General features: G+C 40.1%; 1 protein-coding gene across 3 annotated transcripts in view; it reads left to right on the top strand.

Moving 5' to 3' along the window:
* Positions 1–458: 458 nt before the first annotated feature.
* The window catches only part of DCX (doublecortin), a 237,946-nt gene continuing 210,729 nt past the window's right edge, over positions 459–27,675 (top strand). For 2 of the 3 annotated variants that reach the window (XM_081041929.1, XM_081041930.1), the window contains exons 1-3: positions 459–531; positions 2,305–2,690; positions 12,069–12,409. In XM_081041929.1, coding sequence (XP_080898055.1) covers positions 2,327–2,690; positions 12,069–12,409 — 705 coding nt within the window. In that variant the 5' untranslated portion in view covers positions 459–531; positions 2,305–2,326. Of the gene's footprint in view, positions 532–2,304; positions 2,691–11,192; positions 11,269–12,068; positions 12,410–27,675 lie in introns of those variants that run through there. The other variant, XM_081041931.1, reaches the window with a different exon arrangement.

Below are 27,675 nucleotides of genomic sequence, written 5' to 3' on the forward strand. Positions count from 1 at the left end.
CTCCTCTGTTCTCACTTCAAAAATAACCAGTTGTTGGATGCATAAACTAAAATGCTGTAAAGAATTCACAGATTTGATTGTTTTTTTCTCAAGAAGGTGAAAGAAAGAGAGCTACAGTTTCTAAGAAGCCTGGTTTGACTGAGTCCAGCCCCAGGAAGATTAGTTCCAGGTTTGGCAAAGTGAAATTGTCTATTCCCTAAAAGAAAAGGCTAGCACGTTGCTTATTAGAGCATTATGAACTTGCTTGTGCAATCTTTTTGCTATCCTGCGATTTCCTGTTGGTTATAAATGCAATCTTTCTAGCTGTTAATGCAGCCTGTGAATTGAGGGGAAAAAAAGCATGTAATTAATCATAAGAGATTTGGGGGATTCACTAAGTCTGAATATAAGGGAGATGTTGGATAAGGCACTAGGACCTAGAAGGCATCTATCCACCCTGGCAGGAATTTCTTGCTTGGAGCTCAGACAACAAAGGCATAGAGAGGTTGGTTTTCTTTCTCTCAGCATCTCCACCCAACCAGCAGAAAACCGGTGAGTGGGGCTTTTCAGTGATTTTCAGGGAGAATGTAACAAATGTCAAACGGAAAAAGCACAAGGCAAAGGGTGTGCTCTCTCTGTGCCTTTCTCTCCTTTTTTTTCCTGCCTTGTTCTCAGATTTTTTCCCTAAGCCTCTACCTGGGATTTTCCTTTGGAAAAGTGAGTTTGATGTTGCTTTGTTTTCACTGTAATGTTGATGTAGAATAATACCACCCCTGACCTTAAAGGAAAGCCAAGGGTTGCTGCATGCCTGGGGAAATGCTTGCTACTTGTCTTGAGGAGGTGGGGTCTCTTTCCATTGCAGGTTGTCTGACAGAGACAATGCTGAGCTCAGCACAGGTCATGGTGACATTGGAAGGAAACGGGGACTGAGTGTGGCAAACGTACCAAAACCAGTCCTCTTTTATCTCCTGTATCCTGGTCCCTTGCAAATATCTCAATGTGTCAGTGTGTAGCAGCTGAGCCCTGCTTGCTTTGTGAGCCCTTTCATTCCCGTCTGTGAGATGCATGTTAATAGTTCAGTTCTTAGGCTGTCATTAGCTTTGCTAGCTTTTGAGATTTCTGTTGTATTTCATTACATGTTTTGATTTTCTTTCTTTCTTTTTTTTTTTTTTTTTTTTTTTTTGATTTTGGTTCAGCAGAAGGGGTTTCCCCCTTCTGCAAATCTGAACAGATGACCATCTTTTCCCTAGCTAACATACCTGGGCAATAGACAAGTTTGGGGGTGAATTGCCTGCTGTAAGGGCAAAATGCCCCTTCGGTCAGGGTAGAAATCCAGAACAATGAAAGATGTGCTGGCCTCTAATGGTCCCATATGCTGTTTTCAGGGACTCATTTGGGAATCTTTCAAAGATCAAATTATTCCATTAAGAGGTAGGGCTGCATCGGTGGGGAGGGGATAAAGCGTCGGGAAAAAAGAAAAAAAGAAAAAGAAAAGAAAAACAAAGAAAAGGATTTTGTGACCAAATGGTACCAGAGGGAAACAGCTAATAACTTGTTAAATAACTGATTTTTCTAATCCTTTTTGTTTTTCAGCTTATTTCTTATGAATCTTGGATAGCTGCACCAGCTTGGTGGGGAAAGGGTTTGATGAATAGCACAAAGACACTGGCTATTCCCTAGAGGCTGTCCCTTTAAAAGAAAATCCTAGTTCATTCTGGTGGGGGGTGAGGTTATGCACACATTAGAGAAGGAAAGAGGGTTTGGAACAAAATTTAAAAACTCCACTTCATACTCATTTTACTGATATGCAAAGATTGCTTCCTAAGCCAGAGATACTAACCTTGTCTACCTCCTTCTGTTGTCTTCAAAGGGCATTCTGTCAGGCTCTGGATTCATTTACAACTGTTAGTCATGTGAACATGTGTGAGGAAACAGATACCAGTTTTAATGTATTTAGCCCGAAGTTACAATTTCATTAGAGCCACTGTCAGTAGGTCCCAGGATTTTAAGCTATTTTAAAATCCCTCTCTCTCCTCTATTGGAATAGTGCCAAAAGTGCCTCCCTCTTTATCTCTTGCCCCAACCCCCATAACCACCAGTACCCCCTTAGCCCCTCCTTCTTCTCTCTCTGTTAAGATCAATATTCCTGCAGGTCGGGGCAAGCAGCAGATGGGTCAGGGGATTTTTTTCGACCAGTTCTTTTCACAAGCAGCAGATTTCAGATCTGGATCTGGCTAATATTTGAATTCCTTTCTTTTTTCTTTTTCCCTCCCCACCGCTTTTTCTTTGCCTTTTTTCTCCCCCACCTTTTTCTCCAAAATTCAGGTCTCTGACGTTTTATCAAAATATGGAACTTGATTTTGGACATTTTGACGAAAGAGATAAGACATCCAGAAACATGCGAGGCTCAAGGATGAATGGGCTGCCTAGCCCCACTCACAGCGCCCATTGTAGCTTCTATCGAACCAGAACCTTGCAGGCACTGAGCAACGAGAAGAAAGCCAAGAAGGTACGTTTCTACCGCAATGGGGACCGCTACTTCAAGGGGATTGTGTACGCTGTGTCCTCTGACCGTTTTCGCAGCTTTGATGCCTTGCTGGCTGACCTGACTCGATCTCTATCTGACAACATCAACCTGCCTCAGGGAGTGCGTTACATTTACACCATTGATGGATCCAGGAAAATTGGAAGCATGGACGAACTGGAGGAAGGTAATTCATAAAGTGGGTGGTGGCCCTTGGTGGGAGATGGCATCATTGGTTATGGTTATATTTCTTGGATTTCAATGAAATAAATTAGGAAATAGATTTATGAAAATACCAGGATGATGCTCAGGCTTTTGATTTTATAGGCACAAACAGGGCCATCAGCCATTACCCCTCATGGCTTTCAGTCTCTGCTGGGTTGAGTGTAGATGGTGGTGATAATGCTTATCCGCCAGGGTTCACAAAGGAATATCTGAATAGTGTCATTTACTCAGAATATGAATTGTTGTTCAAAATTAACTCTAAGTAGAACTATGGAGGCAGAGCATGAAATCATTAGGGGTATTAAATGAGCAAAGAAGTTTGGTTGGGTTAACAGAAAGAAAATGTACTCAAATATTCTTTGAACTGCTAAGAGACTATTTGTGAATTGCAACTCATGGAAATATGCACCCTAAAAGCAGGATTTCTTGGACATATTCACAAAGGATTATACTTTTAGGTAAGTGGTCACTGCTCAGCTGTTGCTTCTAAAAAGCCCACATCAGGGTGTGTTCCTAAGGCTGAGGTCATTGAGAGAAATACCAAAGAAAGCTGTAGGTATGCCTGGTATTTTAATACACTATTCCTATTAGAATATGAACTGACTCACTGTACCTAAATCCCTTTAAATCCTCTCTACATTTTGGTTTTGCAATTGAATTTTATGACTAGATTGCCGAAAATCTTGACAACCTCTGTATCTACCCCAAAACAGGGAAAATCCCCACTCTTGCCAAAACTTGCTGAGCCATGAAGTCTTCTTTTTGTGCTCATTTAGAAAATAGATGTTGGGATGTGTTTATATATTTTACTTTATCAAGTCAATTATATTGAGGATGCCTCCCTACCCCCACTTTTAAATTGGTATAACATATGTGATCAGTTTAACCTGACAATGCTTTAGAGGAGAGCCTTAAGGAGTGGTGATAATGAAAATGACCTCGCCCCCACAAACTCTCCCCCACCCTCCAGCCCTCTCTTCTCACTCCTTCCATTCCCTGAGCAAAGGTGAGTTTACAGCAGGCAGGTATCTAGGGAAACCAAATTATGTAACAGCCGACAAGGAAGGAGAAACAGCATATTCAATGAATTGGTGTGGGAGTGCCCGCGTCCGCTTTACTGCTTGTAGGTTTCTTGTGTTCCCAGACAAAGGAGCATGAGGGCTTCCCTTATACAAGACCATATTGTCGCACGTAACTGCTATTTCCCAAGTTAGGTCAAGTGATTTGGGGCCAGTTATTTATAAGAGACACTATCCATATGGCTATTAGATCTGGGTCTCAGGGTTCAAGTCCAAGATTTTTCTACATAGTTGACCTTGAAAAGTGATGCTGAGGAGGCTTAAATTATTTGATCATGTGCTGAATGGCCAGGCAGTGGTTCATCCTAGACTTCTCATGAACATTGAAGGATTGGCCATCCTAGTGTATATCCTGAAATAAAGGAGAGTCAGGGCAAACTTGAAGGGTTTGAAGCTAGGCTGAAGGAGCTGTCCAACAGAGTAATTGATAAGGTGTGTCTTTTGTCACTGTAAAATACATATCTCAGTCAAATTTGAGGGGGTTCTCTGTAATAATTTTCACAAACAAAGCACCCTGAATGTAGCATATCCTCATTTCCCAGTATGTCCTCATTTCTACTAGCTGTAATCTTCTAAAGACCATGATAGACACGATGGCAGACTTCTGAACCAAATGACATTGTATTCAGAGCAAGGATAATACTGTTCTTGGGTCTGATATAAGAAAGTTGTCATGCACAAACCCCCCACCCTCAATCTATTTTTAACATGTCTTGCTCAAAGATAATTCCTTGATATTGATTTGCACCCCCCTGGATGTGTGTGTGTGTGTGTGTGTGTGTGTGTGTGTATGTGATGATAATCTTAGTTCAGTATAGATAATAAAAGTAATTTTGAAGACTGGAGCTTCCTTTTCTTTTGATCCTTTTAAGTCTGTTGAATTGTACTTTTATCACCTACCATTCCAGGATGCTGTGGTAATAATTCCTGTGAATTCCCTCACTATGTAGAGTGTGCTTATGGCTCAGTTGCATTTATCCATATGTCATTTACAACCACAAGCTGCAATGACTCTCAATGCCTCCCCCAACTCCTGAGTACTGCCCATTCAGTCAAAGAAATTCTGGATATCTTTAGGATAGTGTTGAGAAATGTGACCAGCTTTCCCACTACCACAGAGCTAGATGGGAAAGGGCATTGGGATGAGGAGGATATAGATAAAGGGTATTTTTCTGTCCTATTTTTGTCCTTTGGAACTACTCACCTAGGAAGACAGGAGTCACTCACTTTGTTCGCTTTTGGAAGAAGTTAAATGAAAGATTACAAAATTCATATACATTGCTTTCTGTGAGACTTCAAATTGAAACAGTTTGGAAAGATCCCTGGGTGAAGAATCAGAGACATTGGGTTCAAATCTTAGAGGCAGAAGATTATAATGGGAGAAGTCTTTGGAATTAGATTGAGTTCAAACCTGCTAGCTTATGTGTCCTTGGTGAAACTGTTTTGACTGCCTGAACCTCACCTTTTCATTTGTAAAGTGGGAATAACTGCTTTGAGAATTAAATAAGACAATGGATATTAAATGTTTAGTATTATGCTGGGCACACAGTAGCACTCAATAAAGGATAGCAATTATTGTTTGAGCCATCCTAGTTTGTAGCTGGTTAGCTAAATGACCACAGGTTTGGACTTATCATCACTGTGACTAATATTCTCTCTTTTATTTATTTATTAATTAAAAAATCAATTACAGTTGACATACAAATAAATTTCAGGTGTACAACATAGTGATTAGAGATTTATACAATTTATGAAGTGATCACCCTGATAAATTATGATGTTCTCTTTTTAATTTATTAAACTTGTTAGGATGACATTGTTTAGTAAAATTATATAGGTTTCAAGAGTACATTTCTGTAATACATTATTTATATATTGCATTGTGTGTTCACCACCCAGAATCAACAATTCTCCTTCCATCATCACCATATGTTTGATCCAATGTTCTCTTTTTTAAAAACAACACTTTTTAAAAGACAACTTTACTAAGTTATAATTTGCATACCATAAAATTCACCATTTAAATGTAAAATTCAATGATTTTTAGAAAATTTACCAAGTGGTGCAACAATCACCATTATCTAGTTTAGGCCATTTTCATCACCCTGAAAAGAAACCCTGTACCAATTAGCTGCCACTGCCCATTTCCCCTATTCTATCCAGTCCTAAGCAATAATTAATCTACTTTATGTCTCTACAGATTTTCCTTTTCTGGACATTTTACATAAATTGAATCATACATTATATTCTCTTTTATGACTGGCTTCTTTCACTTATAAAAAGATGTTTTCAAGTCTTATCTATGTTGTACCATTTATCAACACTTTGTTCCTTTTTATTGAGGAATAATATTCCATTGTATGTATAGATCACATTTTGTGTATCTATTGCCATATTCTTATCTATAAAATTAGACTGGTAACAGCTGTCTTCTTTATCTATTAAGGTGGTTTTGAGGATAAAATTAGATAATAGTTACGGAAACACATTGACAAGGTAAACCTATAGCTACAAGGTACCATCATGGTTAGTGATGTAATAATAATAATAATAATAATAATAATAATAATAATAATAATGGCGATGCTAGTGAGGGGATGGAATGGCCAGTGGTTCCCAAACCAGGCTGCCTTCAAGAATTTTGTAGCGCTTTACAAAAATATAGATTCCTGGGCTACATCTCAGATCTATTGAAGTAGAACCCACAGGGCTAGGGCTCCAGAATCTATGTTCTCACAAATCTCCCCAGGTGATTCTTGTGAGCACTTAAACTTGGGAAGCACAGTACTTGATTAACTGATCTTGATGGTCCCCTTCAGCTAACTACAGTGGTGAGTTCCTAGGAATGCAGAAATCCTTGTTTGTGTTTTTTCTTTGTAGATCTTAAAGGAATAATGGACCATAGATCATATTATTTCCAAATGGCCTCATTAAAATATAGCCTAAAATGAAATGAAATAAAAAGCAAACATTTAATAATCACTCTGGCCTGTGGCACTCTTTTGTCTGATGCCTCTAGTCTACAGTCTGCTTCTAGATACTGAAAGTAACAAGGGGAGAATTTTAGACTAATGTCAGGTTATTGATGTCAGCTTTCTCACAGCTCCTTGGTTACACCAGGTGTCTTACCAGAGCTATGTAGAATGTGGCCCTTATTGCCTATATTCCTAGTGGGTCAATGAATGAAATCCATGAGTGACTTTCGTTTGCCTTGCTTAGTCTTTCATTGTTGAATCTTTCTTCTTCCCCTCATATCCTGTCCAAATCTTTCCTCATTTTCTTGTATGTGAGTGCCCAGATCAATCTTAAGGGTATCCATTTTGAGCATTATTATGCAGACCGTGGGACAGAATATTTACAATTGAGACAGTCTTGTTAAGAAATTGGAGCTGTATAGTGACAGTAGCAAGATCCAGTTTCTTTGCCATAGCTCACTTTTTTTCCAATGAGATGAAACCATCTTGTCACTAATTTATCCTGACTACTAAAGCAAATTGCCAAGGAGGAGGATTTTAGGATAACTGGGAAAGATACATCATTAATAGGTATGATAATTCAATAAAGTACCATTTAATATGTTTTTTCTTGAGTGATGAAGCCCCAGAAAAAAGGGAAAAAAAACCCAGGCAGGACTGCTTTTGCACTGAGAAAATGTAAATATGTTTAATGTTTTTGAAAATGGAGTCCCTCTGAAAGTGAAAGGAGGTAGACATTAGATCATCTTGAGCACACAACTTGTTCCCTTCTTACCTTTTCAGCTGTGCTTCCATGACTTCATTTCCTTACCCTCTCCCCCTGAAGTACTTTGTCAATTCCACCAAATTGTCACCTTGCTCGGCTCTCTGAAGCCAGGTTTACTTCTAAGCTCCCAATGGGTGGGAAATGGCCCTTGAAGCTGTGGAAGGATGGGAACACAGCTGTGTAAAGGTGCAACACACATTACCCAGTTTCCAAGTGCCAGGATGCAGGATGTGCAGAAAACACTGAGCTCTGGCAGCAGATACTGCAGACATTGGCAAAATTAGAACAAAGAAAGCTTGGTCCAGAAAAGTAGCACATTTGATGTCCTTCCAGTAGTAGAGGTGGAGAGTCCTCGGTGGTGGGCAACTATTTCTTTAATATTTAATTACCATAACAGCTTTGTTACCTAAAGGCTATTTGGGATGGAATAGAGAAGAAAATTCCTTCTTATAGATCCTTAGGACTGGACAGGACTCAGACGTCACTAGTGTAATACCTTCAGTTTATAGATGGAAAAGCTGAGACTCAGAGATTGAGTGATTTGCCTGAGGTCACACAGCTTTTAAATGCCTGGTTGGGATTTGAATCTAGGTCTGTCTGACTGCCTGAATCACTGCTTTTAACCACCATAAATATTCTGCTCACTGGTGGGGGATGCTGATAATGGGGAAGGCTATACATATGTGGGGACAAAGGATATGTGGGAAATCTCTGTACCTTCCCCTTAATTTTGCTGTGAACCTAAAACTGCTCTAAAAATACACTCTTAAAAAATCCCGCCCTCAGTGTGCATCAGAAGTGGCAACAAGTGGCTTTGCTGGTTGTTAGCCAAAGAACTCTTACATTTGGCATTTGCAGCAACTGGAGGCCTCTTAACCAGCAGAAAATCTTATCTTTGAGGAATGGGACCTGGCCAGTTCTCATATGATGATTATAGCTCAATTCCAAGATGGCTGCCTTTGCTTCTTTCTATTTTCTTTCCTTCAGCTTCTACTCCTCCTCTTTTCATTTCCTTCCCCCCACCCTTTCTTTCTCCTTTCCCTCTTTCCTTCTTGTTCACTTCAGATTAAGTCCTAATAATAATGATATCTAGAATTTATCAAGTGCTTACTGTTACCATGATCTAGGCTCAGCACTTTATATTCATCATCTGATTTGTGCCTCACAACAACCTTATGAGATAGCAATTGTTACCATCAACCCCACTTTGCAGATAAGTAACTGAAACCAAGGTAACTTGTCCAATGGCACACAATTGGGAAATACTGAGGAACTCATTTGGACTGACATCACATCAGCTGCTCTTTTTCCATCACTTCAGATTGGGGCCAAAAGGAGAGAGAGTGGATAGACTGAAATATATTTTTGGAAGGTGCTTAACATAGATTTGGCTGAGGGCTGGGCCCTCTGGAAAGTTCTTGTGTGCCATATGATACTGTAGCTCTGGGCCACCATGTTCATTTGCATCTGAAGTGGTTAATCATATTCATAGTTCAGAGGCTTAAGAGGTTTAAGAGATGGGAGCAAAAAAAGTCCAGAGCCCTAATAGTGCTACACAGCTGACCCTCCAAATGAGATTGTAGATGAGTGAAATCATAAATATATAGCTTCACACATTCATGGCAATTAATGATTTATTATTTCTCTTCCTAGACATCTACTGGAGTGGGTTCTGCAACTGGTTGATAAGAAGTCTTTCTTTTGTTTTCCAGTACTTTTTGGTAGAATGTTTTATTTTCTCTCCAATTACAGCCGGTTTTTTTCTCTTTCACACTGTACTCTTATGCTTTCTCTGCACATTCCAGCTTCTCACATTATGGGGAGATTCCCTGGAAGGCAGGCTTCTCTTCTGTTAACAGTTTACCTGGGTCATAGGGTGTTGCTTGCCTGTTGGGATGCAGAGAGCTTTTGAAGTTCCAAAGCTCTTTCTGCACCAGATGCAGAGGTCGTGAGTTTTAGCAGTTCTGTTTATTCTCACAGGGATCTGCCCGGATAGGTTGGGATTGGGTCAGGGTGAGTTGTGAGAGGTGTCCAAGAGCAGTGGCAGTGACCACCACCACAGCCAGTCCTGCTTCCACAGCTCCTTCCCCTTTATGGGGACTAGTGGGGCTGCGACTCTGTGACTGCGGATCACAGTTCTCAGAACTGCAAATATTCTGTTCTTTTGATCTGACATTGCTACTTTTCCTCCTCTAGCACTGGCCAGGTGGGGTGGGGCATTCTCTGGGAGGGTCGGGAGGGGTTGGCTAGTCTCAGTGCCTAAGGCGTCTGTTCTCTGTGGCAGTGAGTGCTTAAACCACTGTTTTCAGGCTTGTTCGCTCAGTCTTTGGTCCAAAGTCTCTGCCGTGAGTGTTTGGTTCAGCTGTGTTATATCTGTCCCCTCAGCCCTGTGGGCCATAAACGGAGCCCTAGAAGTCCGAGTTCTTTTCTCTCCTGTAGCTGCGGTAGTTCTGGGATGCAGCAAGTTTGGAGCACTGAGCTATGTCTGCGTCCTGTGCCCGTGCGGGTTTGTCTATGCATGTCTCCCTTCTCTGCTCCCCTACTTGCACAATTTGCCCACCTTTAGGTGAACTCAGTAGTGAGCCTCTTTGTCTTGCCTGTCTGCTATGCAGGGTGTCCTGTGTGGAGTTTTAGCTTTTTAATTTGTTATAAATTTCAGGGTGATTTCCAGAGGCTCATCTCACGCCGGCAGTTTGATGGTCTCTAAATCACAATTTAGAGAACATAGACTGTAATCACTTGGATTTTTTCGTTTTAGCCAACAAGGGAACCAGAGAAATTAGGTTTCTTATGGCTGAGATCTTTGACCACCCCTTCCTGTGTGTGCATGTGTGTACTAGAGTGCTGTTGCTTGCGTACAAATCAAGAGAGAACAGTAGCAGCTTCTGGAACTGAGAGCTCTGTTGGAAGCCACTTTGCATATGTTGGGAGACAGTTTCCCCCTCCAATACACACACACACACACACACACACACACATACACACACACACACACACACACACAAATGTCCTCAAACGTGCCCCAGAGATTCTGACTGAATCTTCTCAGCACTAACTGAAAAATGTATTAATTAATGTGACCTATAGGATTTAGTGCTACAGCAAAGCAATCAATATTTGCAATGGGAGTGAATTATGAGCCCAGTGTTTCTAATGTCTCTGTGTGCTTCTCCTGCTGAGACCAAAGAAGGTGAGCCATCAGACTATAATTGTGTTTTATGCATTCTTTGCACTGAGTATGGTATGTATGTATGTATGTATGTATGTATGTATGTATGCATGCATGTATGTATGTATTCATTTATTTATAGCCATTACTGATAGGGTAAGCCTGATTAAATCACACGGGTTTTCTGCAGCTCGACTGCTGGATGAACTTCTGTATACCTTGAGGCAAATGTTTTTTACTGCACAAGTTCAACCTTTTCTAAAATCCTCTCCCTCTGGCTGAGCCTACCTCTCTTCCTTTGTTCTCCAGCTTCTAGTCCCAGGTGTCTAATCCCCTCCTTTTGCCTTTTGCCCCTGCATTTCTTCCACTATATTAGTCATTTCCTCTAGCCCAAGGTACATGTGAAAATTACACTAGATCCTTCCAATCTGTAAATCAGGCTGTACAATCTATTCTCACATCTCCGCTTTATTACAGGAGCCAAGGATGAGCACTGGTGAAGATGTCTTTGAATAAACAGTGCAGCATTTGGAAAGATGGAAAGATGAGGGGTCAGTGGTGGCAACAAGGGAGAATATTTCTCAAGGAAGAGCTAAGATATGCAGACATAAGGAATGTTTGTGTGTGTGTGTGTGTGTGTGTGTGTGTGTGTACAGGTTGTTTTTCAGACAGTTTTTCCTCTTGGGTGTGGGGCTAAGCAGTAGAAGACACAATTATGCTCACATATATACATTCACCACACACATGTATTTCCCATTTCAATATTACACTGCTTAGCCATATACTCTGTGCAAAGGACAATCTGGCTTCTTGGCAAGTATGTGCTGTATGCCCAATATGCAGAGTTGCATGGGTCATTTTAACTTGGAATGAAAATATATTAACTTTGAGAGTTCTTTTTGGTTCAGAATATAATAGTGGAATAGGGATATGGATCCAGAAATAGGACTGGAACATTAAGAAAGATAGACGCGTTAGAAACACTCCAGTAATGCCCCTAGATGTTAATAAACATTCTGGAAATTAACATAAACATTTCGATTCCAATAAAACCAAATAGAGCTTGAGAACCCTACTTGTTAGATTATACTTAGGTGTGTTCATTCTCTTTAGGACCCTTAGCTTTATAGGATTTTCCAACTAGGTCTGCCATTATAATGAAGAGTGCTTTTCTAATTATGTTTTCTTGAAATTGAATGAGCCAAGTTGTTAGCCCAATTAGGAATTGAATCTAAAGTTGGTTATTATCACCATTTCTCCAAAAGTCCTATTCCAGGGTCAGTATGTATTACTTTGGTTAGAATAGTCATATATCTGCTATTAACTAATCACCACTGATTTTTTCCCTTAGGGGAAAGCTACGTTTGCTCCTCAGACAACTTCTTTAAAAAAGTGGAGTACACCAAGAATGTCAATCCCAACTGGTCTGTCAATGTGAAGACATCTGCCAATATGAAAGCCCCCCAGTCCCTGGCTAGCAGCAACAGTGCTCAGGCCAGGGAGAACAAGGACTTTGTGCGCCCCAAGCTGGTGACCATCATTCGCAGTGGGGTGAAGCCTCGGAAGGCTGTACGTGTGCTCCTGAACAAGAAGACTGCCCACTCATTTGAGCAAGTCCTTACTGATATCACTGAAGCCATCAAACTAGAGACCGGGGTTGTCAAAAAACTCTATACTCTGGATGGAAAACAGGTAGGTTTTTTTTTTTTCTTCCAAAGTACTCTTTTTCTTATTTGTTCAAAATCATTGGATGACCATCTTGTACCTCAGGTATCATTTCTGATTGAGGCACAGTCCTCCATTTCTCATCATCCTTAGCTGATGTTTTATGTCTCATTTGGAAGAAAGGTCTTTTTAGCAGACAAATCAATGGATGAGGAATCTGAGGCTTTGAAATTCAATCTGCTTCTGACTTACTAAGTAAAATGGTAAGTTACTCATAGCCTCAGCTTCCTTATATGCTAAGAAAAGATGTGTTAGAACCTAGATCATCTAAATTCTCATGTATATGAATTTAGATATTACATGATGCAATCTTGGTTGTTCAATAAATGTGACTGGAAATGAGATTTCCACCACTCATTTCTTCTTAGATACCCTCATGTTGGTTGGTATTCAGCATTCATTTTGTTGAGAAGAGTTGAAGTGACCCTCATATTCTATGAAGAAATCAGATCTGGGGGAAGCACTGAAGTCTCTCATTTGTTTTCTTGCCTCACACTAGACCACATTTTTTCTCTCTTCCTTTTCCATGTGACATAGCTATCTTAATTTGCTTCCACTGATGGTTTGTGTGAGAAAGGGACTATTTCAGTATCCTAAAATTAGCTCAAGAAAGATGCTGCCATCTGTTCTCCTCCAAATCCGGTTCTTCATGTCATTGGTTATACTACTGAAGTGCGACCTATATTAATATTTGGCAAAGAATGCAGCCAGGCATCTCCATCAGACAGATGCACCATTTTCTTGAATATAGGAAGCTGTAAATATACAACAAAAAGTGTTCCAAAGGCATTGGAACAGTGACTGGTCCTGTTGGCTCTAAAGAGATTCCTGGTTCCCCATCAGAGAAGACAAGTGTGGATTATTATCAGTTCATACTTTCCACCTCTTAAAACAGCTTTGGTGTTTGAGTAACAATATAGATTCCAAAAAAGCATATTCACTATACATCAGAATGACCAATGAGTGTTCAAATGCAGAACTGTGCCTCCTCCCATAATTTCTGTTATATACTGTGTGCTACAAGATTTTAAATTTCTTGGAAGACTCAAACTCGTATACTTTGCAATTTGATAGATTTGTGGCTTCTACCTCTTCCCTAACATTTTGTGATCAGAGAGACACCTGGAGATATTTTCCTTATATTGGGAATAAGTCTGCTTTCCTATACCTTCAGCCTGTTGAAGTAACACAGGACAAATAAAAATTAAGGACATAAGACTAAGATTCAGAAGACCTGGTTTCTAGTCTTGATATAGCCACTTACTTGTGACCTTAGGCTAATCACTTTACTATCTTGAGCCTCACACTTCTCCTGTGTACAAAGGTGCTGATCACACCTGCCCTGCTCATGCTCACAGAATTCTCATGAGGATCAAATAAAATAATGGGTATGAAAGCATGTAAATTAAACATGATGTAAATATGTATGCATACAGTTTATCGTTAAATGAGATATTAATAAATGTTAGCTCTGTTCCCTATACTTTATCTCCATCATTCTTTAACTGAATTTCCAACATTTTGTGGTGGTATACCATACCTGGCATTCTGTCATTTCTCCTAATAATAAAAGGACAACTCTGCCTCCTCGGTAAGAAAACTCCAGTCCAGTAATGGGTAGATTTATATCCTACAGCAGCATACATAAAGTGACAAACCCTCTCCAACTCCGTCAAGCATCATGTCCCATTTTGTTGGGGGAACACATCACGAAATGCCAGTGTATAATAAAGTCTGACAATTAAATTCACTAACTCATCCTAGAAAAAGTGCTACATACCTCGTTGCTGAATATCACTATGGTCACTTTTGAAGTACTCCCCTTGGGAAGCTATGCACTGACACCAGTGCCTGGTCCACCTATAAAAGCAATTTTGGAACTCTTTTTCTGCAATGGCCATCAGAGCTGTCGTCGTATTACTCTTGATGTTCTGAATATCATTAAAATGTCTTCCTTTCAATATTTCCTTTATGTTCGGGTAAAGAAAGAAGTTGTTGGGGTCCAGATCAGGTGAGTAGGAAGGGTGTTCCAATACAGTTATTTGTTTACTGGCTAAAAACTCCCTCACAGACAGTGCTGTATGAGCTGGTGCATTGTCGTGATGCCATGAATTGTTGGCGAAAAGTTCTGGTAGTCTAACTTTTTCATGCAACCTTTTTAGACTTCCAAATAGTAAACTTGGTTAACTGTTTGTTCACTTGGTACAAATTCATAATGAACAATCCATCTGATATCAAAAAAGGTTAGCAACATCTGTTCAGCTTAATCTCACACCTTTATTGTCACGAACTTAATTATCAGACCTTCGTATGTACAAAAATGTCAGGGAGCAGTGCTCAAGGGAGCAGAACAAGGCCTTTATCAGGCATCAGTGCCTCTGTAGACACTGTTACTTTTCTTTAAAATGTCTCTGTCTGCCTGGGAGTGGAATTTTCAGGCCTGATTCAAATGTTATGTTATTTCCCCAAACTCTGTCTCCACTATGCAAAATTAAAACAATCTTAACCTCTTAAAAAAATACTCAGCACCTGAAACATTGTGGATGCTCTATAAATGTTTGCTGATTGAATGAACTGACATAAAGTGATTATCACATGGCTCCGGTAGATGTTCTGAAATGTTCTGAGAAGCCCTCTTCATTCAATGCCCCCTACACTATTTCTTTTTAGTTATATTTTATTTGAATTTATTTTTACATCCCTCACACCGTGAAACCCCCCTCCCACCATCCACCACCACCCCGACCTCACACTGAGCCATCACATTATACACATAAAATTAAAGTTGGCATTCATTAATGTCCAGGATCTGGTGTACAATGCCAAGACCAGGCTTCCACAGCATCCCTGAGGTGGTCTCCCAAACAGGACACATGTCCATCGGACACCCAACAAAATCTCCAAACACTATTGAATAAGTTCCCCAAAGTAATTCTCAAAAAACCCTGAGGCCATCCTGTGGTCACGAGCCGCCCCCCAATCCCTTCACACTTCCCCCCATCCCCAACACCCTCCCCCCCGCCCATCTAACAACTCTCGGTTTTTTGTGTCCCCAAAACTGTTTCTGATTAGTTCATACACATATTCTTTTCTTTAGATTGCGCATATAAGTGAGATCATATGTTACTTGTCTTTCTCTTTCTGACTTATTTCACTTAACATAATGTTCTCTAGATCCATCCATGTTGTTGCAAATGATAAGATTTCTTTTTTCTTTATGGCTGCGTAATACTCCATTGTATAAATGTACCACAGCTTCTTAATCCAGTCATCTACAGATGGGCATTTCGGTTGTTTCCATATCTTGGCTATTGTGTAAAGTGCTGCAATAAACATAGGAGTGCATACTGATTTTTGAATTGGAGTTTTGGATTTCTCCGGGTAGATGCCTAGGAGTGGAATTACTGGATCATAGGGTAGTTCTATCTTCAGATTCCTGAGATACCTCCATACTGTTTTCCATAGTGGCTGCACTAATCTGCAATCCCACCAACAGTGCACTAGCGTTCCCTTTTCTTCACATCCCCGCCAGCATTTGTTGTTTGTTGATTTATTGATGATAGCCATTTTGACTGGGGTGAGGTGGTATCTCATTGTGGTTTGTATTTGCATTTCTCTGATGGTTAGTGAGGTTGAGCATTTCTTCATATGTCTTCTTGCCTTCAGTATGTCCTTTTTAGAAAAATGTCTCCTCAAGTCCTCTGCCCATTTTTTAATTGGGTTGTTTGTTTTTTTGGAGTAGAGTTGAGTAAGTTTTTTTTTTTTATTCTTTCTTTTTTTTATTTATTAGTTTCAAGTGTACAAGACAAGGTAATACTTAGACGTTCATCATTTATATCCCTCACACTGTGAACCCCCCTCCCCCATCCACTATCCCTCCGACCTCACACTGAACCATCACATTATATATATAAAATTATAGTTGGCATTCATTAATGTTTAGCTTCTGGTGTACAATGCCATGATCAGGTATCCACAGTATCCCTGAGGTGGTCTCCCAAATAGGACGCAAGTCCATCGGATACCCAACAAAATCTTTACAACATTATTGAATACCTTCCCCAAATTAATTTGCAAAAAAACCCTGAGGCCATCTTGTGGTTACCAGCTGCTTCCAAATCCCTTCACCATTCCCCTTATCCCCAACCCCCACACACACCCATCTAACAACTCTCGGTTTTTTCTTTGTGTCCCCAAAACTGTTTCTGATTAGTTCATTCACATAGTCTTTTCTTTAGATTCCATATACAAGTGAGATCATATGGTACTTGTCTTTCTCTTTCTGACTTATTTCACTTAACATAATGTTCTCTAGATCCATCCATGTTGCTGCAAATGATAAGATTTCTTTCTTCTTTATGGCTGCGTAATACTCCATTGTATAAATGTACCACAGCTTCTTAATCCAGTCATCTACCGATGGGCATTTCGGTTGTTTCCATATCTTGGCTATTGTGTAAAGTGCTGCAATAAACATAGGAGTGCATACTGATTTTTGAATTGGAGTTTTGGATTTCTCCGGGTAGATGCCTAGGAGTGGAATAACTGGATCATAGGATAGTTCCATTTTCAGATTCCTGAGATAGCTCCATACTGTTTTCCATAGTGGCTGCACTAATCTGCAATCCCACCAACAGTGCACTAGCGTTCCCTTTTCTCCACATCCACGCCAGCATTTGTTGTTTGTTGATTTATTGATGATAGCCATTTTGACTGGGGTGAGGTGGTATCTCATTGTAGTTTGTATTTGCATTTCTCTGATGGTTAGTGAGGTTGAGCATTTCTTCAAATGTCTTCTTGCCTTCTGTATGTCCTTTTTAGAAAAATGTCTCCTCAAGTCCTCTGCCCATTTTTTAATTGGGTTGTTTGTTTTTTTGGAGTTGAGTTGAGTAAGTCTTTATAGATTTGTGATATTAATCCCTTATCAGATATATCATTGGCAAATATCTTTTCCCATACAGTAGGATTCCTTTTTGTTTTATTGATGGTTTCCTTTGCTGTGAAAAAACTTTTTAGTTTGATGTAATCCCACATGTTTATTTTTTCTCTTACTTTCCTCACGCGAGGGGATATATCAGTGAAAATCTTACTCCGGGTAATGTCCATGAAGTTTCTTCCTATATTTTCTTCTAGTTTTCTTCTAGTTTTCTTCTAGTTTCTTCTATATTTTATGGTTTCAGATCTTACATTTAAGTCTTTAAGCCATTTTGAATTTGTTTTTGTATATGGTGTAAGGAGGTGGTCCAGCTTCATTTTCTTGCATGTGTCTGTCCAGGTTTCCCAACACCACTTATTGAACAGACTGTCTTTACCCCATCGTACATTCTTGCTTCCATTGTCGTAGATTAGATGGGCATATAGGCATGGATTTAGTTCTGGACTCTCTATTCTGTTCCATTGATCTATGTGTCTATTTTTATGCCAGTACCATGCTGTTTTGATTACTGTAGCCTTGTAGTATAGTTTGAAATCAGGTATCGTTATACCTCCCACTTTGTTCTTATTTCTCAATATTGCTGAGGCTATCCGGGGTCTTTTATGGTCCCATATAAATTTCAGGATTATATGTTCTATTTCTGTGAAAAACGTCGTTGGTAGTTTGATAGGATTTGCATTGAATATATATATTGCCTTAGGCTGTATGGACATTTTAACTATATTAATTCTTCCTATCCTTGAACATGGAATGTGTTTCCATCTATTTATGTCTTCTTTCATTTCTTTCTTCAGTGTTGTATAATTTTCTGAGTACAGATCTCTTACATCTTTGGTTAGATTTATTCCCAGATATTTTATAGTCTTTGGAGCAATTGTAAATGGAATTGTTTTTTTAATTTCTCCTTCTGCTATTTTATCATTGGTATATACAAATGCAACTGATTTCCGAATATTAATTTTATATCCTGCTACTTTACTAAATTCATCTATCAGTTCTAATAGTTTCTTGGTGGAGTCTTTAGGGTTCTCTATATATAGTATCATATCATCAGCATATAATGATAATTTTACTTCCTCCTTACCAATTTGGATGCCTTTTATTTCTTTCTCTTGTCTGATTGCTGTGGCTAGAACTTCCAGCACTATGTTGAATAGAAGTGGAGAAAGTGGGCAACCTTGTCTTGTTCCTGATCTTAGGGGGAATGGTTTTAGCTTTTCCCCATTGAGTAAGATGTTAGCTGTGGGTTTGTCATATATGACCTTTATTATGTTAAGATATGATCCCTCTATTCCCACTTTCTTGAGGGTTTTTATCATAAAAGGTTGCTGTATTTTAGCAAATGCTTTTTCTGCATCTATTGATATGATCATGTGATTTTTATTTTTCATTTTGTTAATGTGGTGTATCACATTAATTGATTTGTGGATATTGAACCACCCCTGCATACCAGGGATGAATCCCACTTGATCATGGTGTATGATCTGTTAAATGTATTGCTGAATTCTGTTTGCTAATATTTTGTTAAGAATTTTTGCATCTATGTTCATTAGAGATATCGGCCTGTAGTTTTCTTATTTTGTGGTGTCTTTGTCTGCTTTTGGGATCAGGGTGATAGTGGCTTCGTGAAAAGTGTTTGGGAGTCTTCCTTCCTTCTGGATTTTTTGGAAGAGCTTGAGGAGAATAGGTGATAATTCTTTTTTGAACGTTTTGAAAAATTCACCTGAAAAGCCATCTGGTCCAGGGCTTTTGTGTGTTGGGAGATTATTGATTACTGATTCAATTTCCCTGGTGGTAATCAGACTGTTCAGGCTTTCTGTTTCTTCTTGAGTTAGCCTTGGAAGGTTGTGTGCCTCTAGAAAATTGTCCATTTCTTTCAGATTGTCAAATTTGTTGGCATATAGTTGCTCATAGTAATTTCTTAAAATTTTTTGTATTTCTGTGGTGTCTGTTGTCACTTCTCCTGTTTCATTTCTGATTTTATTAATTTGGGTCCTGTCTCTTTTTTTTTTTAATGAGTCTGGCTAAAGGTTTGTCAATTTTGTTTATGTTCTCTAAGAACCAACTCTTGGATTCATTGATCTTTTGAATTGTTTTTCTGGTTTCTATTTCATTTATTTCTGCACTGATCCTTATTATCTCCTTCCTTGTGCTCCCTTTGGGCTTATTTTGCTGTTCTTTTTCCAGATCCCTTAAGTGTGAAGATAAACTGTCAATTAGTGATGTTTCTTGTTTCTTGAGGTAGGCCTTCAGTGCTATGAACTTCCCTCTTAGGACTGCTTTCGCAGCATCCCATAGATTTTGGGTCGTCGTGTTCTCATTGTCGTTTGTCTCCAGATATCTTTTGATTTCTTCTTTTATCTGCTGCTTGACCCATTCATTATTTAGTAACATGTTATTCAGCTTCCATGAATTGGTGTATCTTCCTGGTTTTGTTCCCCTGTAGTTCATTTCTAATTTCATAGCACTGTGGTCAGAGAAGACAATTGGTATGATTTCAATTTTCTTAAATTTATCAAGGCTTGTTTTGTGTCCTAACATATGATCTATCTTAGAAAATGTTCCATGTGCACTTGAGAAGAACGTGTATTCTGCAGCATTGGGGTGAAATGCTCTGAAAATATCAATTAAATCCAACTGCTCCAAAGTATCATTTAAGGCTGTTGTTTCCATATTGATTTTCTGTCTGGAGGACCTGTCCGTTGTTGTCAGAGGTGTGTTGAAGTCCCCTACTATGATAGTGTTGCTGTTGATCTCTGTCTTTATGTCCATCAGTACCTGTTTTATATATTTAGGTGCTCCTATGTTAGGTGCATAGATGTTTACTAGGGTTATGTCCTCTTGTCGGATTGATCCCTTTATTATTATATAGTGCCCATCTTTGTCTTTTAATATGTTCTTCATTTTAAAGTCTATTTTGTCAGATATAAGTATTGCAACTCCAGCTTTTTTTTTGCTTCCATTTGCATGAAATATGTTACTCCAACCCTTCACTTTCAGCCTATGTGTGTCTTTTGATCTGAAATGAGTCTCTTGTATACAGCATATACAAGCGTCTTGCTTCCTTATCCACTCAGCCACCCTATGTCTCTTGATTGGAGCGTTTAATGCATTTACATTTAAAGTGATTATTGATAGGTACATAGTTATCGCCATTTTTAAATTTGTACTAAATTGTTTTCATCTTTCTTCTATTTACAGAAGTCCTTTTAGTATTTCTTGCAATGCTGGCTTGGTTGTAATAAATTCTTTCAGTCTGTTCTTTTCTGGGAAGCTCTTTATCTCTCCATCAACTTTAAATGATAGCCTTGCTGGATAAAGCAATCTAGGTTGTAGGCCTTTGTTTTCCATCACTTTGAGTATCTCCTGCCACTCCCTCCTGGCCTTCAATGTTTCTTTAGAAAAGTCATTGGATAGTCTTATGGGAGTTCCCTTGTATGTTACCTTCTGCCTTTCTCTTGCTGCTTTCAAGATTTTCTCTTTGTCTTTAAGCTTTGCCATTTTAACTATAATGTGTCTTGGTGTGGGCCTGTTTGGGTTTATCTTGGTTGGAACTCTCTGTACTTCCTGGGCTTGTATGTTGGTATCCTTCATCAGGTTAGGGAAGCTTTCGGACATTATTACCTCAAATATGTTCTCAATCCCTTGCTTCTTCTCTTCGCCTTCTGGTATTCCTATGATGCGCATGTTGTTGCGCTTGATGTTATCCCAGAGGTCTCTTAACCCATCTTCATTGTTTTTTATTCTTTTTTCTTTCTGTTGTTCAGTTTGAGTGATCTCTGCTAACTTGTCTGCTAAGTCGCTGATTCGATCCTCTGCTTCATCTAACCTGCTGGTCATTCCTTCAAGTGAGTTGTTAATTTCGGTAATTGTGTTCTTTAGTTCTAGCTGGTTGTTCGTTAAGATTTCTACATCCTTTTTTAGTTCTAACTGGTTGTTCTTTATGATTTCTATATCCTTCTTTATGTCTTCTCTAAGCTCCTTAAACATTCTTATCACCAGTGTTCTGAACTCTGTCTGACATGTTGGTTACCTCTGCTTCATTTGGTTCCAGTTGTGGAGGTTTCTTCTGTTCTTTTATTTGGGACATGTTTCTTTGTCTCCCCATTCTGACTGACTCTCTGTGCTTGCTTTGATGTAGTAGGAAGATCCCCTAGAGCTCTTAGTTCTTGCTGGGTTATCTTATGTATTATGTGTCCTTTATATTTGACTTGGACTACTTCGTTCTTCTCTGCATGTGCTCCACAGGTGGCTCGTGTGTTTAATATATCATCCTGTTCAAGAAGAACTTTAATTGCTTTTTGCTTGTGAGTAGGTGGGTTTAACTCCTAGGCCGTGTAGTTTTGAAACTTGGCTCTGCCCACCGCAGGGTGTTCTGCTGCGTGAGGGTTGGCCACTTAAATGAGGTTTGGCCTCTATGGGCTCTTGTGCCTTCAGAGAATTCCCTCTGGGTGTGTGACTTGTAGGGCAACCCCGGTAGTACTCTGGTTTGGTTCAGAGTTGGCTTCTGGATATGTTGAATCTTGTGCCTCTTAAGCTGGGCCCTGTTAGGGCAGTTTCAGCACAAATCAAATTACCAAGTACAACAACAACAACAGCAACAGAGAAAACAAATCAAGTACATTCGCATGTAAAATACAACCGAGAATCCCCACTCAACATAGGCAAAGATATCAAAGAAATAAAGACAGAACAAAGCAAATCACAACAAGCAGAAAGAAAAAAAGAAGAAGAAAAGAAAGAAAGAAAAAAAAGAAAAAGAAAAGAAAAGGAAAAATGAGAAAAAATGAAAAAAAAGAAAAAAAAAGAAAAAAACAAAAAACAAACAAAGAAAACAAACAAACAAACAAAAAACAAAAGAGACAAAAAAACAGAAACCACCAAGCAAAACAAAACAGAAAGCAGCACCAGTCTTGGGTTAAGCCCACCAAGTAATCTCCAGGTTGTCCTCCGCTGTGCCAAGCAGTTCCCTGCCTAGTGCGCAGGCAGCGCTAGTCACCTGGTGCCCAGAGTGAGTTTGGGAGTGTAGATTTAAATGCGAGGGGCTGAGGGGTCTGGATGACAGTTTTCAGAGAGACCGTGGAGTTTCTGTCCTTTCCTGCACAAATGCCCGCTGAGAGTAGCTCCACCAGCCCTGTGCCCAGTACTCCTGAGTCTTAGGGCCCTCCTTCCGTGGGTGTGTGGGAGGGGGCGGTCGGGAGATCTCTAAGCTGCTGAAAGCCGGGAGCTGCGCCTGCCGCTTACTGCTGAACTCAGGGAGTGCTTCGGAGGTTGCCCTTGCCCCGCCCCAGGCCAGCCAGAAAGGGTGGGGGCTGGGGATGGAGGGGTCTTCTCCCTCCCAGGCCAGCCACGTCACACTCCTCCCACAGGCCTGAAAAGGTGGTGGCTGGAGGTGTGGGAGTCTCCTCTCTTTTTGTCCAGGGGAAATCCCCTCCTCCCAGCCTCTTCCGAAGGTCAGAGCTGGCTGCCAATCTTCCTAGCGCCTGAGCACAGCCGCCCCTCTGTAATCTGACACTACTCTTCAGTTCAGGGGTCAGTTTAATTCTCTTTAAGGGCGGGGGGAGGATACGAAAAGCGCAGTGAGGGGCCCAGGTGTGGCGTCTGAGTTTTTTGTCTGCCCTAGGGCCCACGAGCTGCCCGCCCCAGCGGGAGCGATCAGCTGTGGGACGCAGGGAAAGAGCCCACCTCCTGGACCCTACGCTCTCTGCTGCACCTTGGCCTCCCGTGGGACTCTAGAGCCCTGGGTGCTGCCTGCCGCTGCTCCTGTGGGCACGCTCCTCTTGCCCTCCTCGGTCCTCCCCTACTCACCTATCTAGCGCACCTAAAAGCAAACCTTCCACGAGTCTCCGCTCAGTCCTGGGAGCCACGCAGCGCAGCAGTTGCTGTACGGCTTGGGCTCCACTGTGGGGGTGTTAGTGTTTTCACTTTGCGCCCCTCTCTTCTCCCCCGCTTGCCTAACTAGCGCACTCCAAAGCAAACGTTCCACGAGTCTGCGCTCCGTAGTCCTGGGCGCCTCGGCGGCGGTTGCCGCTGGCCTCGGCTCTGCGGGGGTGGGTGTGGGGGGGCGCGCTTCCACTTCGCTGTCCTGCCTCCTCCCCTGCTTGCAATCCGCACACACCTTCAGGAAATTCCTCCAGGAGTCTCCCCGCTGTTCTGCGTGTTCTATATCTCCCTGTGTCTTTAGAGCTGCAGTTTACCGCCACTGCCGCAGCTGCCGCCGGCCTGATTCCACCATGAGACCGCGCGTTTCCACTTCGCTCCCTTCCTTCTTCCCCTGCTCGCCCAATTTGCGCACCTTCAAGTAATCCTTCCAGGAGTCTCTTAGGAGTCTCTTAGCTGTTCTGCGTGATGAGCAAAGAGTTGTTTGATGGGTTCTATGTCTCGTTTGTAATAAGATCCGGAGGAGAACTCAGAAAATGTGCCCCGCTGCCGCCATTCCTATGACGTCCCGTTTCTTTCCAATGTGGATGATATGAGGAGTAAAAGGTAGAGGAATCACAAAACAAAGCAAGCTAAAAGCCAGCCTGCTAAAATTGTGACAAGCATTTGACAGTGCCATCATTCAGCCATCTCTACCACACTGGTGTTATTTTAGGTGCTGGGAAGGATCATTACCAATGGGGGAGGTTAGCATCAGAGTTATTTATTGAATAAACTGAAGAGGATCGCCAAATAGGGGCTGACATATCACATTGTGTACTTACCACCCAGAGTCAGTTCTCCTTCTATCACCATATAGTTGCATCTGTGTTCATTAGGGATATCAGCCTATAGTTTTCTTTTTTTGTGATGCCTTTGTCTGCTTTGGGGATCAAGGTAATGGTAGCCTCAAAAAATGAGCTTGGGAGACTTCCCTATCCAGAATTTTTTTGGAATAGTTTGAGGAGAATAGTTGATACTTTTAAATTTTTTTTTTATTAGTTTCAGGTGCACAAGACAAAGTAATACTTAGAAGTTTATCGTTTATATCCCTCACACTGTGGACCCCCCTCCCCCCATCCACTATCTCTCTGACATCGCACCAAGCAATCATATTTCCACTGTCTCCACTCCCAATGTTGTACTCCACCTCTTGTAAGTATATACATACATACATACACATACTATATATATATATATAAAATTGTAGTTGCCATTCATTGTTGTTCAGCTTCAGGTGTACATTGCAGTGATCAGGTATCTACATCTTCCCTGAGGGTGTCTCCCAAATGGGACAAGTGTCCATCGGATACGCTACAAAATCTTTACATTATTGATTACGTTCCCCAAATTAATTTTCAACATCCCGTGGCCATCTTCTGGTTACCGACTGCTTTCTAATCCCCTCACCTTTCCCCTTATCCCCACCCCCACCCATCTAACAACCCTCAGTTTTTCCTCTTTGTCTCCAAAACTGTTTCTGATTAGTTCATTCACCTATTCTCTTCTTTAGATTCCGCATAAAGTGAGATCATATGGTACTTGTCTTTCTCTGTCTGACTTATTTCACTTAACATAACGTTCTCTAGGTCCATCCATGTTGTTACAAACGGTAAAATTTCTTTCTTCTTTATGGCTGCGTAATACTCCATTGTATAAATGTACCACAGCTTCTTAATCCAGTCATCTACAGATGGGCATTTCGGTTGTTTCCATGTCTTGACTATTGTGTATAGTGCTGCAATAAACATAGGAGTGCATACAGATTTTTGACTTGGAGTTTTGGATTTCTCCGGGTAGATGCCTAGGAGTGGAATTACTGGATCATAGGATAGTTCCATTTTCAGATTTTTGAGATACCTCCATACTGTTTTCCATAGTGGCTGCACCAATCTGCAATCCCACCAACAGTGCACTAGCGTTCCCTTTTCTCCACATCCGCGCCAGCACTTGTTGTTTGTTCATTTATTGATGATAGCCATTTTGATTGGGGTGAGGTGGTATCTCATTGTGGTTTTTATTTGCATTTCTCTGATGTTTAGTGAGGCTGAGCATTTCTTATTATGTCTGTTTGCCATCTGTATGTCCTTTTTAGAAAAATGTCTCTTTAATTCCTCTGCCCATTTTTTAATTGGGTTGTTTGATTTTTGGAGTTGAGTTCAGTGAGTTTTTTTATAGATTTGTGATATTAACCTTTTATCAGATATATTATTGGCAAATATCTTTTCCCATTCAGTAGGATCCCTTTTTGTTTTATTGATGGTTTCCTTTGCTGTGAAAAAACTTTTCAGTTTGATGTAATCCCACATGTTTATTTTTTGTCATACTTCCCTCGAGCGAGGGGATATATCAGTAAAAATCCTACTTCGGGTAATGTCTGTGAAGTTTCTTCCTATATTTACTTCTAGGTATTTTATGGTTTCAGATCTTATATTTAAGTCTTTAAGCCATTTTGAATTTATTTTTGTATATGGTGTAAGGAGGTGGTGCAGCTTCATTTTTTTGCCTGTGTCTGTCCAGGTTTCCCAGCACCATTTATTGAATAGACTGTCTTTACCCCGTCGTACATTCTTGCTTCCATTGTCGTAGATTAAATGGCCATATAGGCATGGATTTAGTTCTGGACTCTCTATTCTGTTCCATTGATCTATGTGTCTATTTTTATGCCAGTACCATGCTGTTTTGATTACTGTACCTTGTAGTATAATTTGATTTCAGGTATTTCTATATCTCCCACTTTGTTCTTATTTCTCAAGATTGCTGAGGCATAAAAGATCCGGGATCTTTTATGGTCCCATATAAATTTTAGGATTACCTGTTGTATTTCTGGGAAAAAATGATGTTGGTAGTTTAATAGGAATTACGTTGAATATGTATATTGCCTTAGGCAGTATGGACATTTTAACTATATTAATCCTTCATATCCATGAACATGATATGTGTTTCCATCTATTTGTATCTTCTTTCATTTCTTTCTTCAGTGTCTTATGATTTTCTGAGTACAGATCTTTCACTTTTTTGGTTAAATTTTTTCCCAGGTATTTTATAGCCTTCGGAGCAATTGTGAATGGGATTGTTTTATTTGAATTTTTTTTCTGATGTTTTATTACTGGTATATACAAATGCAACTGATTTCTTTTTTTTTTTCACTTATAAACTTTAGCATTCTTTTGTTTTAAAGTTTTTTTTTTTACTTTATTAGTTTCATGTGTACAAGACAAAGTAATACTTAGACGTTCATCATTTATATCCCTCACACTGTGAACCCTCTTCCCCCCATCCATTATCCCTCCGACCGCACACCGAGCCATCACATTATATGTATAAAATTATAGTTGGCATTCATTAATGTTTAGCTTCTGGTGTACAATGCCATGATCAGGCATCCACAGTATATCTGAGGTGGTCTCCCAAATAAGACGCATGTCCATCGGATACCCAACAAAATCTTTACAACATTATTGAATAAGTTCCCCAAATTAATTTTCGAAAAACCCTGAGGCCATCCTGTGGTTACCAGCTGCTTCCTAATCCCTTCACCTTTACCTTTATCCCCAACCCCACCCCCCACCGCCCATCTAACAACTCTCGGTTTTTTCTTTGTGTCCTCAAAACTGTCTCTGATCAGTTCATTCACATGTTCTTTTCTTTAGATTCCGCATATAAGTGAGATCATATGGTACTTGTCTTTCTCTTTCTGATTTATTTCACTTAACATAATGTTCTCTAGATCCATCCATGTTGTTGCAAATGATAAGGTTTCTTTCTTCTTTATGGCTGCATAATGCTCCATTGTATAAATGTACCACAACTTCTTAATCCAGTCGTCTACCGATGGGCATTACGGTTGTTTCCATGTCTTGTCTATTGTGTATAGTGCTGCAATAAACATAGGAGTGCATACAGATTTTTGAATTGGAGTTTTGGATTTCTCCGGGTAGATGCGTAGGAGTGGAATTACTGGATCATAGGGTAGTTCCATTTTCAGATTCTTGAGATACCTCCATACTGTTTTCCATAGTGGCTGCAATAATCTGCAATCCCACCAACAGTGCACTAGCGTTCCCTTTTCTCCACATCCACGCCAGCATTTGTTGTTTGTTGATTTATTGATGATAGCCATTTTGACTGGGGTGAGGTGGTATCTCATTGTAGTTTGTATTTGCATTTCTCTGATGGTTAGTGAGGTTGAGCATTTCTTCAAATGTCTTCTTGCCTTCTGTATGTCCTTTTTAGAAAAATGTCTCCTCAAGTCCTCTGCCCATTTTTTAATTGGGTTGTTTGTTTTTTTGGAGTTGAGTTGAATAAGTTTTTTATAGATTTGTGATATTAATCCCTTATCAGATATATCATTGGCAAATATCTTTTCCCATTCAGT

This window comes from Rhinolophus hipposideros, assembly GCF_964194185.1.
Source record: "Rhinolophus hipposideros genome assembly, chromosome: X".
In the NCBI taxonomy this organism is placed as follows: Eukaryota; Metazoa; Chordata; class Mammalia; order Chiroptera; family Rhinolophidae; genus Rhinolophus; species Rhinolophus hipposideros.